Source organism: Notechis scutatus, chromosome 1, assembly GCF_049901735.1.
Source record: "Notechis scutatus isolate UNSWTSFEM ecotype Mainland chromosome 1, rNotScu1.2, whole genome shotgun sequence".
NCBI classification, from domain to species: Eukaryota; Metazoa; Chordata; class Lepidosauria; order Squamata; family Elapidae; genus Notechis; species Notechis scutatus.
Genome location: NC_142009.1, coordinates 226,625,347 through 226,648,364, shown reverse-complemented (window position 1 = coordinate 226,648,364; position 23,018 = coordinate 226,625,347). Strand labels below are relative to the sequence as shown.

The 23,018-nt window shown below is 39.8% G+C and overlaps 1 protein-coding gene across 1 annotated transcript in view; it reads right to left on the bottom strand.

The window, feature by feature from the left end:
• LOC148133210 (unconventional myosin-X-like) overlaps positions 1-19,070 on the bottom strand; it is a 42,118-nt gene extending 23,048 nt beyond the window's left edge. The window contains exon 1 of the mRNA XM_087950443.1: positions 18,872-19,070. Coding sequence (XP_087806569.1) covers positions 18,872-18,892 — 21 coding nt within the window. The 5' untranslated portion in view covers positions 18,893-19,070. The remainder of the gene's footprint in view (positions 1-18,871) is intronic.
• Positions 19,071-23,018: the final 3,948 nt, after the last annotated feature.

The window sequence follows — 23,018 nt, the reverse complement described above, 5'->3', positions numbered from 1 at the left end:
CAACCTTCTGACAAGCAAAATCAATGGAGAAGCCAGATTCACTTAGCAACCATGTTACTACAGTAACTTAACAACTGAAGTGATTCACTTACCAACTGTGGCAGGAAAAAATGTCATAAAATGGGGCAAAATTCACTTAACTGTCTCACTTAGCAATGGAATTGTTGGGCTCAATTATAGCCGTAAATTGAGGATTACCTATAACAGCTTTATTTGTAGAAAACATCAATGAACGTCAGCTGTGTGCCATCATGTTAGTCATTGCAGTTTTCTCAATACATGAAAAAGATAGGCAATTGATATTTGAAGAAATTTTATATTACTTGCAAGGCTAACCAAGCAGTAAAAGAAGTTTGTGAAATTGAAGATTGAACAGCAGAGATAATGAAGGAGAAGCTATATGTTTATATTCAACCTGTTTCTATTTTGACCAAAGTCCTCCTTTACCAAAATAACCAGACTTTGTGGCCAGTTATTCACTATAGGATTTTAAAACCATGTCTGGAAACAATTGTGAATCCTTTTTTTTTTTTTTTTGCCACTCCTTGATTCTGATTTTTTTTCTGGAACATTTGCAAAATGTTGAATGCAAAAATTTGGAAAGTTCTAAATGTGAGGAAAACCAATTTTTTTGTAGCACTAAGAGTGGATCTTGGGAAATGATGGACAAAGAAGAAAAAGCCCCCTCTTTGAGGAAATCCATCTGGCGGGACCAAGAAAAGGGCCTTCTCTGTAATGCAAGTCTTCCCTCCCTGTGGAATATCATCACTCAGAGATAAGATTGGTCTCCATTTTGACACTCCTTTGCAAGGCCTTGGTTCTGTCAATGGGCCTGGGGACCTCAGAGTGATATGGAGCCCATCTGACTGTTGTCACCAGAGGGTAGGGGAATTATTGCTTTTTGTATTGCTATGTGTTATCCTTATCAGCTGCCCAGAATCACTGAAAGTGAGTCAGGCGACCATAAATTTTCTAAATAAATAATTTAAAAAACTAGAGTGGAAGAATGGCTGCAGGAAGAGACTATCCAAGTCAAAGAATGTAACAATGATGAGAGGGGTCTGAATGTGGAATCGACCACTTCTGGTAGTGACTCCAGGGAGAGGGGGAGATGGACATGGAAGAAAAGGGAAATTTAAGAAGTAGAGAGGTTACAGGAAGATACTATTCTAACCCCATACCAAAATGTATTGGAAGACAGAAAGGCTACAGGAAAAGAATTCCATACAGAAAAGTGTGGGAAAACAGATTAATCTCTCAAGCAGCGGTGGGAAAGTAGACATAACAAATCAGTGAAGAAAATGTGATGGCTGCTTGGAAGAGAACAGAAAATAAGTAGTTCCACAGAAGTGTGTGCCATTCTGGTAAAGATAATATGAAAAATTGATGTGTATGAATGTAAAAGGCTATGGTTAAGTAAAAATGAACGTAAAAGAATGGTTGCTGCAAAAGAACGAAGATAAGGTATAACATGTTTATAGAGAGAAAAAGAGACTTCAAATAATGCCATCAAAGAGAATAAGGCATGGTTAATACTGCAAAAGGCAAAGTAAATCCAGAACAATGTTGATGGGAATAAAAAAAAATAGAAATCTGTGCGGAACAAGCTTCCAGCAGAATAAATGGGATTAAATGGTAAAAACGATTAAATTGTTTGGGATGAAATTGATAAGGAAATAATGCAAGAATGAGTTTTTCAGAGATTTTGCAGGCATATAAGCTCCTTGGTCTTATTAGTGTTGAGGACCAAGTTGTTGTCTCCACACCACGAAAGCAACCGGTCCACCTCATCTCGGTAGGCAGACTCATCCCCCCCAGAGATAAGTCCCACCACTGTTGTATCATTTGCAAATTTAGCAATAGTATTACCAGCGTGAGTGGGAATGCAGTCATGCACATACAGAGTATAGAGTAAGGGACTCAACACGCAACCCTGTGGTGTACCAGTGTTAAGAATAAGGGCTGAAGAGATATGATTACCTAATCTGACCCTCTGTGAGCGGGCAGACAGGAAATCCATAATCCAGATTGAATTAGAAAGCCCAAAGTCCGGAAGTTTAGACACTAGTCTATGTGGGAGAATTGTGTTAAATGCAGAACTAAAATCCACAAAAAGCATCCTCACATAGCCCTCCCACTGTTCTAGATGAGTCAGAGCAGTGTGAAGAATGATGGCTATAGCGTCCTCTGTAGATCTATTTTTTTCTGTATGCAAACTGGTGTTTATCAAATGTATGTGGAAGACCAGAAATGATGTGCCGGCAGACCAATTTCTCAAAGCACTTCATGATGATAGGAGTGAGTGCCACTGGTCTGTAATCATTGAGGTTATTGATAGCGAACTTCTTTGGCAGCAGAACAATGGTGGATGCCATTTCATTTACTAATGGTAATGTGTTGCTTTTATTGTTTCAATAGAAATGCTGTAAACCATGAGAGTGTTTTGCTTTACTGTAGGAACAGTAAAATAAATGGATGAATGATGTACACATGAAGGCTATATATGTGCCTGACAACTGGAAATTGTTATTGCTTCCCTTCACAAGGAGAAAAGTAGCAGTGGTGAATACAACTAGTACAGTGGGATTAATTTGTTGAAATTACTTGGAAAGGTATTGGCAGAGCATCAGAAATAATGAGCAAATTTGGAAAATGCAATGTGTCTTTTACGTAGGGCAGGGCATGCACAAAACCAGATTTTCACTCATTGAAAAATATACAAATGAAAGAAAGAATGTTTGTGGCATGTTTACTGGTTTAGATAAAGTATACATTAAAATGAATAGGCTTAATTATGGAAAGTTTCACAAGCATAACTGAGCTGTGATGGCACAGTGCTTAGAATGCAGTATTGCAGGCTAATTCTGCTGAGTGGCAGGAATTTAATTGTCCCGGGCTCAAAGTTGACTCAGCCTTCCATCCTTCCGAGGTTAGTAAAATGAGGGCCCAGATTGCTGGGGGCAATACGCTGACTCTGTAAACCGCTTAGAGAGGGCTGTAAAGCACTGTGAAGCGGTATGTAAGTCTAGGTGTTTTTGCTTGCTATAAACATGAAGGTCCGCTGTTGGCTGCGTTAAAGACTGAATATGATATGATATAATATGATATGATATGATATAAAATGCACAGGAGGACAAATGGAATGCAAATGGTTCAGCACTGAAGGTAAAACAAGGAAGTCTCACGCTCCTCTTCTTGGCTTGAATTGATGACTGGTAAAAGATCAGACAATTCCTGTAACCAGAGCTTTTTATTGCAATCATTTTATCAGAATAAACATGTTAATACAACTGTGAGGTTTCAAACTCTTTTGTTTGGGTAAGTATACAGGTGAAACTCAAATAATTAGAATATCGTGCAAAAGTTCATTTATTTCAGTAATGCAACTTAAAAGGTGAACCTAATATATGAGATAGACTCATTACATGCAAAGCAAGATAGTTCAAGCCATGATGTGTCATAATTGAGATGATTGTGGCTTACAGCTCATGAAAACCCCAAATCCACAATCTCAGAAAATTAGAATATTATGAAAAGGTTCAATATTCTAAGCTCAAAGTGTCCCACTCTAATCAGCTAATTAAGCCATAACACTGTAAAGGGTTCCTGAGCCTTTAAATGGTCTCTCAGTCTGGTTCGTAGGAGTCACAATCATGGGAAAGACTGCTGACCTGACAACTGTGCAGAAAACCATCATTGACACCCTCCATAAGGAGGGAAAGCCTCAAAAGGTAATTGCAAATGAAGTTGGATGTTCCCAAAGTGCTGTATCAAAACACATTAATAGAAAGTTATGTGGAAGGGAAAAGTGTGGAAGAAAAAGGTGCACAAGCAGCAGGGATGACTGCAGCCTGAAGAGGATTGTCAGGAAAAGGCCATTCAAAAGTGTTGGGGACTTTCACAAGGAGTGGACTGAGGCTGGAGTCAGTGCATCAAGAGCCACCACACACAGACAGATCCTGAACATGGGCTTCAAATGTCGTATTCCTCTTGTCAAGCCGCTCCTGAACAACAAACGTCAGAAGCGTCTTACCTGGGCTAAAGAAAAACAGAACTGGTCTCTTGCTCAGTGGTCCAAAGTCCTCTTTTCTGATGAGAGCAACTTTTGCATCTCATTTGGAAACCAAGGACCCAGAGTCTGGAGGAAGAATGGAGAGGCACACACTGCAAGATGCTTGAAGTCCAGTGTGAAGTTTCCACAGTCTGTGTTGATTTTGGGAGCCATGTCATCTGCTGGTGTTGGTCCACTATGCTTCATTAAGTCCAGGGTCAACGCAGCCGTCTACCAGGAGATTTTGGAGCATTACATGCTTCCTTCCGCAGACGAGCTTTATGGGGATGCTGACTTCATTTTCCAGTAGGACTTGGCACCTGCCCACACTGCCAAAAGCACCAAAACCTGGTTCAATGACCATGGGATTACTGTGCTTGATTGGCCAGCAAACTCACCTGACCTGAACCCCATAGAAAATCTATGGGGCATTGCCAAGAGAAAGATGAGAGACATGAGACCGAACAATGCAGAAGAGCTGAAGGCCGCTATTGAAGCATCCTGGTCTTCCATAACACCTCAGCAGTGCCACAGGCTGATAGCTTCCATGCCACGCCACATTGAGGCAGTAATTGGTGCAAAAGGGGCCCAAACCAAGTACTGAGTACATATGCATGCTTATACTTTTCAGAGGTCCGATATTGTTCTATATACAATCCTTGTTTTATTGATTGCATGTAATATTCTAATTTTCTGAGATTGTGGATTTGGGGTTTTCATCTTCATCATAATTATGACAAATCACAGCTTGAACTATCTTGCTTTGCATGTAATGAGTCTATCTCATATATTAGGTTCACCTTTTAAGTTGCATTACTGAAATAAATGAACTTTTGCACGATATTCTAATTTTTCGAGTTTCACTTGTACACCGAAGATGGTATTTAATTCCATTGTATGAGATGCAATGACAATAAAGTAAACTAAACTAAACTATGTTACTTTCTTTGATGAGAAGCTAACAGTGCTCCGTGTTTCACTGCATGCTATGTGCTATGGCGTGATGTCATGCTGGCTACCTGACCATCAAAAGCGCTGACTCAACAGCCTAGAAACAGAGATGAGCACACACACCCAAAGTTGGCTTTGACTAATGGAGTAAAATCCAGTGATACCTTTACCTTTGCTTTACAGCCAGCTGTAACTATTGTAATTTGGAAAAATGGGATTTTGGTTGTTGAGCAAAGTGATCATGTGGTGTTTGCTTAAGGACCACCTTGTTGAACAACTGAGACTCCAGGACTAATTGTGGTTTTAAGTGAAGTGTAGTTTTATCCTTCCTGGGGAATTGATTTCCTGGTCTGAACTACTTCCCAGGGGTTGACAGTTATGAACATGAATATTTATGTATTTTTGCATGGAGACAATGCCATATTGTCAGCTGAGAGCCTGAATAATTTGCACTGACTACTGCAAAGATTATATGAGGTAATAAGCAATATGGATCTTAATATGTTAAAGACCAATATCATTATGTTTGACAGGGAATATGAAGGTAATTGCAAGTTGCACATAAATGATGAGAAACTAGATTAATTTTGGTAGCTTGGTAGAATGTTTATGGATGATGGGAAAACAGATGGAGACACTATAAGATACGCAAATGCTAATGTCAAAGAGTGGTTAATATATAGTCTGTGATGAAGAATCCCGTTGCAAAAAGTAAACGTGGCTGTGTATGAAAGTGTGCTTCAATTATCTTTATCATAAGAAAGTGAGAGGTTGGTAGATCAAGAGAAATATAAAAGTTAATCGAATGCAGTGGAAATAATAATTGCATGTTGTACAACAAGTAGGACTAAGAAGCAATGGGTGATATAGATTGAATTCAAAAGAGAATGAATAGTATGAAAGAAGAATATTGTGTTGATTTTGTCATATAAAGAATATGGATGAGGACTGAATTATAAAACAAATAAATGAAGGATGAGTAAATGGGTTGTGATTAAGGGAGTTGATGCAATCCTCAAAGAGAAATGGAAAGTCTAAAGAAAGCAATTACTAACTAGATGCTTTGGAAACAAGGATAGTTTACAACAATATAAAATATGAACAGGTATAGTAAATGGTAATGATGTTACCTAGATTTAGCTGTATTTCCTTTTCTTATCTTTTGCTTTTAATTTGTTTGGCTTACTTTTTTTCAGCCTTTTCTATGCTTTATAATGTTGCTCAACCCCCTCCCTCCCAATTGTCTGATAGGCATGTGTATATCTCTATTTACTGTATTTACTTATGACTGGCACTCTTTCTTCTACTATTAGCAGGCAAGCAAAGAAGTGCTAATTGGGTTTCAATCAGATCATTTGAAGATTACTTCTGCCCGTTTCAGATTGTTGATTCCGTGTCTTAAAACATTGGTCATACTTGTATCTGGATTAGAATAGAAATAGTTATTGTACTTCAGGAGTGTGGTACTAATGTAGAAAAAATGCTACATTAATGTTGCATTAAAATGGCTACATTAAAGTTTTTCCCAAACTCCTGGTTTTTACCAGCATTTAAGTACAATTTTAGAGAATCACGGGGATCATTTTAAGTTATCGAACCCAACCATCTGCATAGCGTAAGAAGACAAATTAAGGAATCTTAACCAATGAACCATTACATCGCTGGGTAATTGGTCTACTGCTGAAGTTTCAGGATTTTTTATTTTTCTGAAATTCAATTGGAATCTGTCTTCCTGTAATGAGTTCTGTAATTAATTCAATATCCTGCACTCTAGGGTGATAGAAAACAGGTCATGGTCTTCTTCTGTGTGACTTTCTTTTAGATTTTGGCACTATTCTATCAAATCTGTCGTTTCTAATCCCTTGGTCATCTCTCCTCTCCTCTTGTTTGAATCCTTTTTAGGTGTAGTGCCCAGAACCAGACTTGCTAGTCAAGGCAGAATAAACAAAGAAATATATAAAATGAACTATTCTTTTCTATAATTTTCTATAACAAACTATATATACCTTTGTTGATGCAGCTTGCTGGCTCACGTTCAAATTTAATTAACTACTTCCAAATTCTTTTAATTTAACTTCCAAATTCTTTTTCACAAGTACTATTGCAAGCTAGCTATCCTTTGCCCTATATCTACCTGAGCATTTAATTTCTTCTCCTAAAGGAAGAACTTTTCATTCCATCCTGTTATTATCAATGCCATTTTGAATTTTATTCCTGTCTTCAATTGATATCAGCAGTCCCATTGTTATCCAAAAAATTCAACTCTGAATATCTTCCACTCCTTGCCAAAGTCAATCAAATTACTGCTGCTGCAGACATTTACAGGTTCTCAGCTGCCCTGAAGCCTTCTTACTTTCTATGTAACCTTGATAATGTAGAATCCTGACTCACGTAGAAAGCAAAAAACAACAACCATACAGCTATAAATATGAATGTTTAATTGCTCTAAATATTCATAAACTATTAATGTAGCAGGTGGCATTAAGTAAATATGACATCAGGATTGGGAACTACTAGAATGCTCAATTCTTAAGGACTAGGCAAGATTCTCAAATAGATTATTAAATGATAAAGCAAATATTGCCACACTATTTTATTTCTTTTATTCTAGGGCAGAAGTGTCAAACTTGCATCGTCACAGCATCATCACATGATGTATTGTGACTCCTCCCCTTTGCTAAACTGGGGGTGGGCATGGCCAGCATGGTGACACATCTGGCCCATGGGCCATAAGTTTGGCAGCCCTGTTCTAGGGGAACTACTTGTCTTGTAGAACAAGGGTCCCCAACCTCCAGTCCATGGACTGGCACCATACCACGGCATGCCAGAATCCAGTCCATGCAAAAAAGCAAAGCACCATCTGCGAGATGCAGGCAGCAAAAACCATGCTCCTTCCAACCTCTCTCCACGGAACTGGTCCCTGGTGCCCAAAAGGTTGGGAGCCACTGTTGTAGAACATGGGAACACCATGGTATATTATATATAAAGGATTGGTGCCTGCTATTGTTAGATAAATCAGCAGCTGGTAAAGTAGTCATTTTCAACAAATGCTCTATCATGACCAGGCAGAAAGGCTCAAGGAATGCTGCAGGACTTTGTCTTGTGTCCTGTACTATTCGGTGGTTTTAAAATATAACTTAGTAAGGCTATAAAGAGACTACTTATTAAATCATCAGGTGACACCAAAAATGCATGCTTCCTAAGTCAAATCAAGTTTCAAAAGAAAACAACTTTGAACATCACGCTCAAACCAGTGCTCTGGAATGTAAACTAGCATTAAAAACAAATTTTAAAAAATGATACACAAAACAGGGGTAATATCACTGGAAAGTAGGACATACAGAAGTGTTTTAATGCAGTGGTTGCCAACTGATGGGCCGGGGACCACTGGTGGTCCATGAGAAAATTTTGGTGGTCCGCAGAGAAATGTCGCAATCAATCCAGGCTGTGCGGGAACACAAGGCTGCGCTGCCCACATGGCCCGTGGGAACACAAAGCTTGCATCGCTTGCATTGCAAACAACACAAGGTAGTGAGGGGAGGGGAGTAAGGGTGGAGGGGGGGAACTTGCCCCACTCACCCCACGTGCCTCACCTGGCCACCAGACTGTTCTTTCCACTTCTTTCTTCTTCTGCTTTTGGCTGAATGCAAGGAAAGCAGCAAAGTCTTTCTTTCTCTCCCTCAAACTCCACCAGAAATGAGTCTTTGGGACCCTGCAAGACATCCTGCTTCAAGAGGCTGCGCCAGCAAAGACTCATTTCTGGTGGAGTTTGGGACAGAGAAAGAAAGACTTCTGCTGCTTCTGCTGTTTTCCTTGTATGAAGCCAAAAGTTTCTCTCTATCTTCCCCCACCCCGAGAACAGAACTGAAAAGCAGGTTAAGAATGTGGCTGCCTTGGAGGGGGGGGTGAGGGACCTCTGCGTGTGTGTGTGTGTGTGTGTGTGTGTGTGTGTGTGTGTGTGTGAGAGAGAGAGAGAGAGAGAGAGAGAGAGAGAGAGAGAGAGACAGAGAGAACATCACTGCTAGCCCTCTAAGGTTAGATTGGATCTCTCTCTCTCCCCCACCAATGTCAGCAAGCCACCGACAGTCAAAATTCATATTCGTGGTCCAAGGAATTTAAAATTATGAGTTTGGTGATCCCTGAGGTCCAAAAGGTTGGCGACCCTTGCTTTAATGGATCACAAACTTAACAAAACAAGCTGGCATAGTGTTGGATGGAATTAAAATAACTATTATTTCCAATCATTGCAAATAAAACTCTATTCAGATTTGTCAGGCTATTTTTGGAGTAGTGCATTCATTTCTTAGCATCATATTTTCAGAAGAAAATTTACATACAGTATGTTGTTAAATAGAAGATGAAACAGAATGTATCTCTATTACTCCAAATGACAAGTTTAGAAGCAATAGGCAGAAATAACAGGAAAGCAGATCAGGAAAAAAAATCCTAATGTTGATGCATATTTGATCATAAATCATAATGCCTCAAGACCTGCTGAACTCTCCTTCAATGGAGGAGCAAACAGAACCTCCATTATGTGTCAAGAAAATTGTATCAGAATTATGAAGTACAGTTCATGCAATGATAAAGTAGTTTGATCACATCAGGTGAACACAATGGTGGTATTCTACTGTTTTGGCCCGATTCTGGCGTACCGGTAGCACCGAAGATCAGCAGAGACTTCTGCTGGAGCTGTTGTTGGGCCCACTCGCCCGCCTGGGCTCCCATATTCCCTGCTTCTCAAGCGCAACTGCTTTGTGCAGGGGGTGGAAATCATTGATGGTTCTTAAATCCTACCCAGTATAATTTCTCTTCAATACTGTGATAGTAATTTGTTTAGACATTCTTTTATTTACTGCAATCAGAAGTTAGCATTTAAACTTTGATTCTAAGAAGCATTCGTAACTTGATTGTCTCATATAAAAATCATCTTGGGCAAGGGTCACCATGTATTCAACTTTTCATCAAAACACAATCTCAGATGCTTTACACCCAATAAAACGTATGTTATTGTACTGTTTAGCTGTTATTTTTATAACAAACCATTCATTAATATATATTAGCCGGGTGCAATTTGGCAAGGAAACATCGGTTCAGAGAAATTGCCATAGGGAGCAACATGTTTTCGAGCTACCATGTGAGCTCATAGTAAGGAGATTTGCCAATATGGCCTATTGAAGATTAAGTACTTTTTGAGCATCCCTTTCTCATCCCGCAGCATAGATCAAAACAGACACGTTATCAAAACTGGAGGGAATATGTTTGGATGGTATACATGCCTATTGTCAGATTTGTGCTGACTATTTTAACACCACACTATCCTTTCTGTTATTCCATCCCTCAACTGAGAATTGTGATTTGTTCCAGAAAATGGCTAAAAATCAAGCCAACTTAATTTGGTCCTGATTTGGTCTCTCACCTGAAAAAAAAAAAATTAATTCTTCTTTCAATCTCAGGGATTGTCAAACACTAGAACAGCACATGATTGTAATTCAAAAACAACCCTGATCAAATCCAAATGGTGGTTCTTATAAATTGTAAAATAAAAAGGATTATGTGGGATTAAGGTTACGGAACTTAAAATCTAGTAAACCAGAGAAACTCACTGAGTGGCCTTCCCTCTCAGTCCAAACTTCCCTCACAGAGTTGTTATGGTGGGACAGATAAAAATAGTAGGAGGAATCACTATGTACCTTCTGAATAAAAGGCAGGATATACATGTAATAAAGAAAGATGGAAAAAGCTAATATTGGGGTGGGGATGGAACAGGAAAAATGGGATTAGATTCGAGGTTGACCACTAATTTTAATAAGGACCTGGGACAAAGGGTGCCAGTTTGGTTTTGTGGATAAATTTCTGGAGTAGGAGCAGGGAAACTAGAGTTCTAATCCTGCCTTAGGCACAAAGCCAGCTGGGTGACTTTGGGCCAGTATTTATCAGCCCTATGAAGGAGACCACATCAAACCACTTCCAAAATGTGGCCAAGAATGCTAAGTAGGGATAGCTTTGCTTAATAACCAAGTTGCCAATCCCAACTTTGATCACTACATAAGGACTACCTATAATTTCCAGTTATTAATTAATTACTCTCTAAACTATTTCTAAGTCTGTGTTAAAATGGGATGCTTTGGTTTTTATCCTATGATACCAGAAGCACAAGGGTGCTCTGCCAAGGGCAAGTCTAAACTATGCCACATTTGTCTTTAGGGCTGTACTCAGAAAACAGTGCATGTAATATGCTTCACTTATACACTTCAAATAGATTATTTCCTAGACTTTAACATTGCATTTTTGAAGTTATTTGTTTATTTGGTAAAAATCTCCTATTTCCAAATAGTTAAGCGTGTTTATAATTGCTCATGGTACACACACGTAAAAAAGAAAAGAAAAAAGATGGTTTCTAGGAATTTGTAATGGTTGATTTACTTTATCAGCTTTAAGCTCATCACTGAACACATTAACTGACTCAGTTGAAGGCAATTGGTACATGAGGCGATGTCTGATTATCTTTCTATATTTGGTGATATGAGAGACATAACATTGTAGATGAACAATACCTTTCTGTATATGACTGCATCCAAAATCTGTAATAAAGGACATCAACACTTAGAAGCATCTGCAGTTATATGAGCAATTTTTATCCCTGACGTACATTTCAAATTCAAGTTATTTCTCTCAGGATGTGATTGAATCACATCACTGTAAGCCAAGCTGTTTAAAGAAGATTAATAAATGAATCTTAATAGACTGGCTTTTCATACCCGACTAACTCCAGTATCTTTTTGGAATAAATATGTAAGCTTTTAAATAACATTAAAGGTAAAAAGAACCATAAACATCTGGAGCTGATAGTTACTATTGGATTAAGACTGGAAGGCCCTAGGTTGATCAAGTTCAACTGGTAAATCTTTGATTCTTCAGAGTTATCAGTAAAGATTTCAGACTCCAAGTATCTATGAGAAAAACCCTAACCCTACCACCCAAAGTAGGGTATGGCTGGGGGAGAGAGAGGGCTAGAAATTTAATATTTATGCAGTCTGTTTGAGATACTGATTACAATTTTTTCCATCAGAAATTTCTCTTGCGCCTTCATTTTTAGTGAATGCTCTCCTCCGGAGAGAGTGTCTTGCAGGTAGCTGAAATTCTTTCTAATTTGCCCACATAGCCCTCATTTGGAAAGTTACCTGGAGGGCCCTTGGCGCGGGGGGGGGGGGGGGGGGGGGGGGGGGGGGGGGGGGGGGGGGGTTTTGAAAGTTACCTGGAGAAATTGGACCAGTCACTCTTTTTTTTTTAGGCTTTAGGGGGGGGGGGGGGGGGTTGGGGGGGGGTTTTTTTTTGTTGGGGGGGTGGTGGGGGGGGGTGGGGGGTTTTTGGTGGGGGGTTTTTTGGGGGGGGGGGGTTGTGGGTGTTTGTGGGTTTTTTTTTTGGTTGGGGGGGGGGGGGTGGGGGGGGGGGGGGGGGGGGGCCTCTTGGCGGGGGAGTTGGAGTTTTTTTTTTTTTTTTTATGGGATCTTAAATAATGCAATAAAGTTCAATGTAATGAACCAGGTCTCATTGTGAAATAGTGCAAAGACAATGGGTGCAGATCAATGTCTTATCTGAGTCAATTGTTAGATAAAACAACCTATTTATTAACATTTGGATTCACCAGCTAAGTCACTCAAATCTTTATAGAATCCAGAGACTATGGTAACAATAGACTTTCATATAGACCATAACCACTTCCGTATCTGGCAAGGCAATAATTTACCTGAGCAATTATGGACCATTTCTAATCATCATCTTCTAGCTCTTTACGTGGAATTTTACAGGTCATCCAGAGTGGCAGCATCATGAACTAAATGAGTCAACAGAAGGATACCTGAGACTCCATTGTTTTCCCACACAAATCTCTGAAAATAGGCCGTCATTCATTCTTCAGACTGTACATAGAGGCAGTCAGCAAGGCTCAAACCATTGGGAGAGCAGACAAATCCAAGCACAGTAATACTGGTTCCAGAAGATGACAGCAATCTTCCATTTGGTTTGACTCTGCTCCTCCTAGGGCCACACCTAGAGACATATGTACTATTATCAAAGCACTGGTCCTCCTCACTTGCTTGGTTTCCTCAAAACTATCAGGCAATGCAGCACATCACAGACAAAGCAAAAATATTAGCATCAGCGAGCCACAATGTGCAATTCGTATGCAGGGAGATCTGCTTGAAGCTTAAGAAGCCATGGAAACGATTATGCTTGCCAGGGCAATCATTAGCCACAGGGTTACCACTGAAAAGGAAACTAGGAGTCTGCTGCTCAGTTCGGGCCAGTTGCAACTGGTCTAGAGAAAGACATTTCTCAGGACCTGACTCAAATATCCCTGTTCATCCCAAAACCTACAGACATAAAAAGACTTGAGAGTCTGTTTCACTCATTTCTTGCCTACATACAGGCAGGCAAAGAACAATCATTGGGCCAGTTCCCTTGGACTTCCTATTTGCTATTCTCTCTTGCATCTCTCTCTCTCTCTCTCTCTCTCTCCCCCTCCCTCCCTCCCCAGAAGTTATTGTTGTTAATATAACCAAATGTTTGCCTTCCCTAGAATTAAAACTCCCTTCCTCCCCACACTCCACTCCTCTCTGGTTGAGTAGGATTTGGCCACATCTAGCAAGAAGCCAAAGCTCAATTTCATCCCCTGGTTCCTGTAGACAGAGAGCTAAACAGAAAAAAAAAAAGAGCAAGTAAAACAGAAGAGCTCTCTAAAATTTGCTCTCAATTTCAACCTGGAATTGCCCAAGGCTGCTGGCAAGAGTCCCTCGAGAGCAGAGCAGCCTGCCTGCAGCATATGCTGAGGTAGTCAAGAAGCTGGCACAATGGGCACGGTGCCACTACTCCCCATCGGGATGCTCTTTCAAATGAATGAGCTTGTTTTTAAGCAATGTTTTTAAACACAGCAATGATCTGCTACTTGAAGCCAAGGATGCAGTCCGCAATAACAATAATTACCACTGTCCCCATCACAATGCCAAGAAATATAAGAAAAGCCAACTAACAGGGGAGTAACTAGAATAGCTCTATGTCCAGAGGGATGGGTGGCCCAAGGTGATCCACTTGGCATTATTCCCAAGGCTAGATTCGAACGCATGGTCTCCCAATTTCTAGTCTGATATCTGAGTCATTACACCAAACTGCTTCTCTGTTTAGTCCATTATGTTTGTTTTAATTCTCACATTCATTTCCTAATTTGATTCTGAGAGTTTAAGGATATCCACATGGGCTGGGAGTTATTCTCCTCTAATGTTATTTTCATATCAATGACTCTGTGAGAAACGTTGGGGTGCTAGAAAATAAATGTAAAATGGGATGATTATTTCAAGTCAAACTCAATTCAGAATTTTTTTTAACAATATGGAAGTAACTTGCCATTCCTGGATGCTTTCTTTCTAGCCTTCAGCCTCTCCAAGTATTAACCAGATTCAACCTTGCTTTGCTTTTTGATGTTAAACCATAGTTGGCTAGATGCTGCTACCTGCTGTACTCAATAGATCAAGGATCTTCAAACTTGGCAAGTTTAAGACTTGTGGACTTCAACTCCCAGAATTCCTGAGCTAACATGACTGGAGAAGGAATTCTGGGAGTTGAAGTCCACAAGTCTTAAAGCTGTCAAGTTTGAAGACCCCTGCAATAGATCATAACTGGCCCAAAGTCAGCCACTGAGTTCTATAGTCAAGTGGGGACTTAAATCTGGTCTTATCAATTCCAGTCCAATTGTATTCAAAATGCAACCACCATTGATTCTATTCTGCCCATTCATTACAACCTGCTTATCTTACCATTCTATAAATATTCTCATTGGAATTTGTATTATCATTAGCCCCAACCTTCCCTTTTTAAATCTATCTGTTCTCCGAAAGCTGAGGCTTAGCTGCAAGGGAAGATATGGAATGGGTTTTTTTCAACCATTGGACACAAAAGAGTTTGGAACTTCCATCCCTCAGAAGATTTGCTATTTCATTCCTTGCCCTTCAGCAACTGCCGTAAACTCTACAAATCAAAGAACGTTTGTTAATGTTTGGCCATATCCATTTTAAAAAATGTGATTGGTTTTAGACAGTGATTTTTTTTTGTCTCTTATACTTTGCTTCTTATTGGATTTAGTTTTTCTTCTGTTTAAATTTTCCATTATTATTTTTGTTACATGAGGTTTTTTATAGGTATTTATGTTGGCATTCTGGGCTTTTTAGTCAATAAAAATACAATGTATTTAAAACGTACAAACTTAAGTTATTGGTTACCTGACTTGGTTTGTGTTAAGATTTAGTCCCAGAATATGTTGTACAGTAACAACAAAACTAAGTTAAGAAATTATAAAATAATAAAGGTTTAACAATACAAAATCGTAACGCCCAACAAGCAATTATGTACTTCATACATTAATATCCTGGAGTCAATGCATTTGCCCCTCCCTTTTTAAAAGGTATAAATTGGTAGCCAACATCATGCTTTATTATGAGATGAAAGACATGGCAAAATGATATACTGTATAGCCTCGCATACAATACTCTGGCACTCCAGGGACCAGCTGAGACACAGAGCAAGGAAGATCAGAGTAGAGAAACGAAATGCTCTTTGGCATTACAAAATGCATCAGGCTAAAAGATCTGCAGCAGATACTCTTGCCAATTTGACCTAAACTGCTGGTCCCTTTCAAATATTCTACCTATTAGGCCCCACATTTCTCAATCAGGAGTTAATCCAAAGAAAGAAGCTTTCAGAAAAATCAAGTGTGTAAGTTACAAGAAAGTCCCGGTTTGGTCACTGACTATATAAAATAAGTAGGCTCTATTCCACATAGTCAAAGAAAGAAGGAAAAGTATGTATTCACAAACTATCAAGGTTAAAATCAACCTATCATGGAGATAAAATAGTAGAAGCCAGTTGTGAGGCTGGGATGCTCCTGCTGTTACCAATCCATATTTCCAACCTTTTTTCCAGAGTGGCTATGGTACAGTAGCTATTGAAAAAAGAAACCGGGGTGAAGATGCTCTCGTGCAAATCAAGACTTCCCACAATTACAGCCAGACACCAGATGACCTGCACAGATTAGGTTAATCAGTTAAAGAATATAGCAGCTCCTAATTACATTTTGCAGGAAGAGAATCTGGGAGAGGCAACAACAGACAGAGTTTGTTGGGTGAGGATGGGGAGGTAGACTCCATAAAATCAAGCAGATGTTTGGATAAAGTAAACCAAGAAGTAACCTCTTAAACTCATTATCTGCTCCTGTTCCATTAATGCTCATACACTTAGCTTAATGGCTGAGAAAGGAACCAAGATGGGAACCCCTCAGGACTAATCAAGGGGAACCAAAGACTGAAGAGCCTCCAAACCCATCAGCCCTTCCCCTCCTAGAAAGTCATCTGGCTTGGATAAAGCAGCTGGGCCTCTTCCTTTCCACAGAAGAAGAGAGAACTACATCTATACATTATTATATTGTCCAGGGAGCTTCTATTGTTTCATGGAAGGGGAAAGCCAATGAACAAAGAGTGCAGAAGCCTGCCTCATAATCACAACAAGGTTACTGCTAGCTCTTGGCTCACTGTGGACAACTTCTGGGCTAGGATCAAGAGACACGAAGAAGTCCTACTGATAGGCCTTGTTGTATAAGTTAAGCATTTGGTTGCAGATTTGGGTTACGTAGGTTGAATTAATCAACCAAGTCAAAGCTTTGGAGCAAATAGCAGATAATGGCTTCAGGCAGATCACAAAAGTTAAATGTGCATCAGAACACATAGAGCATGAAGCCAATTAAGCAGCTGCACAGCAGTAGAAGCATCTAGCTTTCCCCAATCCTGGTCATCCTTGGTTCCACAACTCTGAGGTTACTACGGTATTTCCATCAGAACTAAGGTTATTACACCGAAGAAGGCAACTTTATCCTGTACTCAAGGGTCTGGCCAGTTCAGAAGTCACAGAAATAAGACTAAAAAGCACAAAAGAGTTCATAGCCTGGCTTCCCTAATAAGGTGAAAGAGCAAGGATGCTGTAGATGTAGAACAACAGTTTTCAACATTGACCATTAAAGATTTATGGCCTTCCACATGCTGGCTGGGGAATTCTGGGATTTGAAATCCACACATCTTTAAAATGGGTAAGGTCAAGAAATACTGTCCTAGAATAATAGTGTCACCTTTCCCCATTTCTGGATTTCTTAAACAAAAGACAATTTCATAAAGAAACCATCACGACCTGGAAATTAAAAGAAAACTCCAATCCTAAGCCTGTGTATTGGGAAATTAATTCCATCTGTACTGAACTTACCTGTAAGTGTATAATAAATAAAACTGGTAGTATTACTATTGTCAAAACCCATATAAAGCATTTCAGGGAGAATATACTTAGAACGGGAAACTATTGTCATCTTTTTTTCCTCGGAAATTTAATAGGCAAAACAAATCTACCCGCATGTACTTTATTTGCTTTCCATCTATCATAGTTTTTTGTCCCATGGTTCCATTGTGCACATTCTCAGAATATAGACATGTGTGCCTACACCTATACCTACCTGCCATTGCCCAAAGTCTCTGTTGCTATTATGATGGAAATTTCTCTGGCATAAAAGTTGACAGTCGCTAATTGTGGAAGAAGGAAAGATGAGCGTGCAACAGTCACTTTGAATCAAGGAATTACCCTTGCTGGTTCTTTTTTGCCTCCTCCATACAGAGGAGTAGATGCAGCTTTTATATACCTAGCAAAAGGCAAAAGTCTGCACAGCAAAATCACCCAATATGTAGAGATGCAGGAAAGAATCATGAAGTCTCCAGGAAGGAGCAACTGAAGGTTCAAAGCCATCTTTGTCATAAACAGAGAGGCATGTTCCCTGTTAAAAGCAGGCAGAAGGGAGAAAGACTCTAGCCCGAAGCAAATTGTATATTGATGGTTATCCAAGGCAATAAAATGCCCTTCACTCCCTCCTAGAGTTAAGCCCTAGGCTGAAGCTGTTATTTCCTCAGCTAAATGATTCACACATAGGATTCACACATTATACTAGTCAACTCTTTAGGCCTAAACCTGCCAGCATAGAATTTCATTACTCTCTTCAACCAGAGCCAGCATTTCTGCTACAGTCCTGGCATATCTATATAAAAAACCAGACATCATTCGTAATCCAAGCATTCAGTTTCTGCAGCCTTTCCCAACAACTGATCTATCAGTCTCAATTAGTCATGTATCAGGGATGTTTGGCAATTGTAATCCAAGCTATTTAGATTGCCTCGGGAAGGGAAGGTCCATGTAGTCTTTCCTTGAAGGATTGACAACACAACCCAGCTATACTCTCTGCTCCTGAATTTAATGGAATGGCCACTGGACTGCAAGTGTTGTTCTTTTCTCTTTAAGGGCAGTTTGCAATGGGGATCTGGACTGATTCAACCCTTCTCTTCCCAAAGGCAGACTTGATGTCTCCGGCTGCCTAGGGTGCAAAGGAACCGGGACACGTTGGCAAAGAAGGGAGGTGAAAACAAGGCACCTCTTCTGCATCTCCGATAGGCGAAGTCGGATGCCCCCTGGCAATGCCAGCTGATAGACCTCCGTCTCAAACAGAAGAAGCTACTCCAACCTCGACATCCTTGGCAACCTTGCTCAGCCCTTTAGCTGCGATCGTGTCCAGCAGGCTGTCGGGTTGGGAGGGCATCAAAGTCCAGCTGGGGAACGGCCCATCTCCTTGGCTAGCAAACCACATCTGCCCTGGTCAAAAGAGAACCCAGGCCTTTTCCCTGCCCGCCCCCCTTTCCCGGAAAAAAAAGGGGGTGCGATGAAGAGGAAAATCTCAGCGCCGAGATGAGCTCAGAGATGGCGAGACAGCAGGCAAAGACCCCCTCCACCTCTTACCTCCTGCAGCTGAGGGTCCATCTGCTTCGGAGGCGCTTGCCGGGAGGTGGAGAGGCTTTCCCGCCGAGCCAAAAGGCAGGCGCGATTCTAGCGCATGGACGTCCGCTCGGCAGGGCTTCAGCCGGTCTGGAGCAGCAACGACAAAAACCTTCTAGCGCCGATCGGGCGCGCTCCGAAGCGGCTCCAACATCCCGCAAGCAAGGGCGAAGCGAGTGGCCGGTCCCAGTTCCGACTCCGCCTCAGCCGCGTCTGATTGGAGCGCGGGAGAGCCTTGGGTGGCGTCTTTCCATAGCGAGAACTCCGGCCTGCGGTCCCTTCGCCGCCTTTACCTTCTTCCACCTCGAGGCGTGGCTGAGGGAACGCTTGGAGGTCACTGAAGACCCAGCTCCTGGCTCATGGAGAATTTAGAGCCCGGGGATGGGGGTGGGGAAACCAGGCCTTCTAATCCTAAAGCACTCTGGACATGCTCAGAAGTGCTGTTTCCAGGCCTTGCGCTGTATACGTTCCAGGACGTTGAGATCAGAAGGCTGAAACCTTGCAACTTTTGAACTTTTTGATCCCTCGATGTTTGATGGGCGCAAATAGAAGCATGCTAATTATTATTTTTTTTAAAAAAAAATACGAAATCTCTTTGAGAACCTTTCACTAAAGGCGCTTCTCTGCGGCTGCGTGTTGTATTCATTCAAATACACAATCGCTTCCCCAAAATCCAATGATTTTGTTTATGTCTCTCTCTGTGTTGACGTTTTGGTTAAAATACAAACGCGACTGAAGGCGGGGAAACTCTAATAGGGTTTTGGTTTGAATACCCACCTGCAGCTGTTGTGTCTGCTGTTCATTGTATGCTTTTCTTAGGGTTGGCTGTTTCACATCAGCTTTAATTAAAAAAAGATACACCAACTATAAATTTATAGAGATTTATTGTCGCTAGACACCTTGGGGAAGTAGTGAAAGCCCCAGGAACAGACAATGTTATTAACTCAGACTATCATTTATACAGAATGGATCCCAAAGAAGATAAAATAGAACCAGTGATTAATTAGACGGAGAGGAAACACATCACATGTATAGATGTTTGATACGTGCCTATATAATGCTGCTCTTTCCCAATTTAAAAATTAATATTTTAAAAAGAGTTTTAAATAATGTATTATGGTTAAGTTTTCATAAGAGAAAAAACGCATTAAAAGCAAAAAAGTACTTGGAGTGGCCACAGAGAGCATTGTCAAGTGTTTTTCTGTCCAGCAACAATGACATAACCTCAGCTTCTTCCAATTGCAATTTAGTTAAAATTACTTCTATTAAAATGAAAAGGTTTCAAAATCTGGAGACCAGCTTTAATCATTACAGTATTTAAAATATATTAGGTACCCTACTATTCTCAAATTTCAGTAATGAGGAAACTATTCAGGCTTTTTTTTTAATAGTCTGGCATCTACAAGAAGAATGGGACAACGATGTTTAGGTTCATCGATTGAAGCTATAGATAATGAGAGTTAGTGTCCACTACTTATGGATAAAAGCTGCATTATGCCAGCAAAAATCAAGTTATGCCATTGCAATGATAAGTGTAATTTTCTTCCAACAGTTTAAGTGAATAAGTGGCATTTCTCTAAATCTGGCTTCTAATTGTAATGGAGCGTACACCTGGTAATTAAATAGAATTACAGATTAACTGTCCTAGAATCTTTGTGTGGTGCATTCATATCTTAAGTGGAGATCATTAGGTATCTCATAGATTGGATTTTAGTCTGTGAAAAAGTATGCCAATCTCACAATAAATCTGTGCCACATAATTTAATTTTTCTTTCAGCAAATGAAAGACTACCCCGCATTAAATAATTGACTTTGAGAACATAACACAAGTAGAGCATTAATAGTTATAAAGGATGACAATTGATCAAAAGTGCAAATTGTAACAATAATACCATGTGCAGAAGTATAAAAGGACTCAACCCCACATTGAGCTGTAGCAAATGAAGGACTATTTGTCAAACATCTGCAATATCTGTACAAGTGTTAGAAAAACTGTTCAGCCACAAGATAACAACTAGAAATGTGAGAGAGGAAAAGGCTGACAATATGATTTTATTTATTCACTAGCTTTATTTTTGGTCAACTAGAGCAGCTTATGTAGCTAATGTTCCTTCCTACAATTACAGACCTGTGAGAACTTGAACTCATGGTGTCCCAGTTTCTAGCCCAGCACTCTTGTCACATCACCAAGCTGACTTTCTTAAGGCTTGCTCATCCAATTTCAATCCACCTCCATATGATGATTTTATGCACAGAACGGTTCATGCTTACGATAAGTATGTACCCTTTATTTTAGTGGTACAAATAGTCCTCAACGAATAACCACAATTGGGACCAGAATTTCTGTTGTTAAGCAAGGTGGTTATCTCTGGTTATCTGTTAAGTGAGTCGCGCCCATTTTTCCGTCCTTTTTTGCCACGGTTGTTGAGAGAATCACTGGAGTTGCTAAGTCAATCACACGGTTAAACAAATCTAGCTTCCTCCATTGACTTTGCTTGTTGGAAGCTGGCTGGGAAGGTTTCAGATGGCAATCATGGGACCCTAGGATGCTGCAATTGCCATAAGTAAATGAACTTTATCTCATGACTGGGGATACTGTGACATTGTGAGGATTGTAAGTCATAAGTCATAGGTCACTTTTTTCAGTACTCTTGTAACTTTGAATTGTCGTGAACTACCTGTATTTACGTGCAAGTCTATATGGGAAGGACAATAAAACTGAAAATTGTGTATTGGAGAAAGTTAGCAGCTATCTCTACTTTAGTCAAAAAATTACCATGAAAGGTATATATCATGGAAATCAACCCAGAAATTTGATAGTTTTTCCTCTTTCAGGATTAAAACCACCACTCCTTCACTCATAACTTCTCTCCCCTTCCTTACCATTATGTTGTACAAATGTTAGCCAGGCTCTTGTAAAAGACTGTATTATAAAACACAAATGTTCTAATGCTTTTATAATTACGTACTGCTAAAGCTGATGAAATGTTTATAGCCAATGAGTACAGTAGTTCCTTAAGATATCCTAGGGTAACCTCAAAGATTATAGACAATATGATCATATATGAGTGCCACCAAATTAACCTGTCTCATGACCAATAGAAATCTCTGCTTTGACTGAAATGGGTTATAGTATAAGCATCCAAAAATAAATGAAAGAACTAAGGAACTTGCAGAATAGCTCAAAGTAGCACTAACTCTTTCACAAAGGAAGAGCTGAAGAACAGCTTCCTGTCAAAAAGCCTTGACAATTTGTGCTGTTTGAAAGAGGTTTATGGTCCCTAAGAGATTGGGGAAGATAACATCAGCTGGAACATCTAAAGTGCATGTAGAAGACAAACATATATTATCCAGAAACCAGAATATATTACCAAGAGATGATTAAGACAAGACATTACATAAGAGAGCAGGGATATTTAAATGCTCTGCAAAATAGAATAATGATCCCATATTTATTATTTGGTATACTTCCAAATCAGGGTAACATAATATACTGTATAAATCATAATGCACATCAATAAAAAATAAAGCAAGCAAAAATCCCCAAAGCATTAAAACAACGGCACATTAAAGCTAGTGCTTAAGGTTAATAGCAATGGGAAGATCTAAAAACCCTTTGTTTAAAAACCCAACCTTAGGCTTAAGAAACCATATTCTGTTGAGTAAGCTTTGTGATCCAATGGAATGTCTTTCCCTAGGAGTGCACAAGAGCCTGTATATTTAATGATGTGCTCAATAGCTGTGTTTATATTGCCAGTGGAGGGAGGGGGGATGAAAAAAATATCAGAAGAAAAACCCTTACGGAAAATATTTAGTTAACGGCAATAGCACTTTGACATATACTGCTTCACAGTGCTTTACAGGGGCTTTAACAGGTGTAGATACAAATGTTAAAACAATTTCTTGTATATTTATTTAAAGAATATATAATGCCATGGAAGGTTGTGATTTAGTAACAGTAAGTGCATTTGCTTCGTCTGCTTTGTAGTTAATTCCAAGTTTTTTGTATGTTTGCCCCTTCCTTAAATTGGACATAGAACAAGCAGGCTTTTGAAAAAAGCTAGCCTTCCTAAAGACAAGGCCATTCTAGATTTGGTTAATCAATGGATAT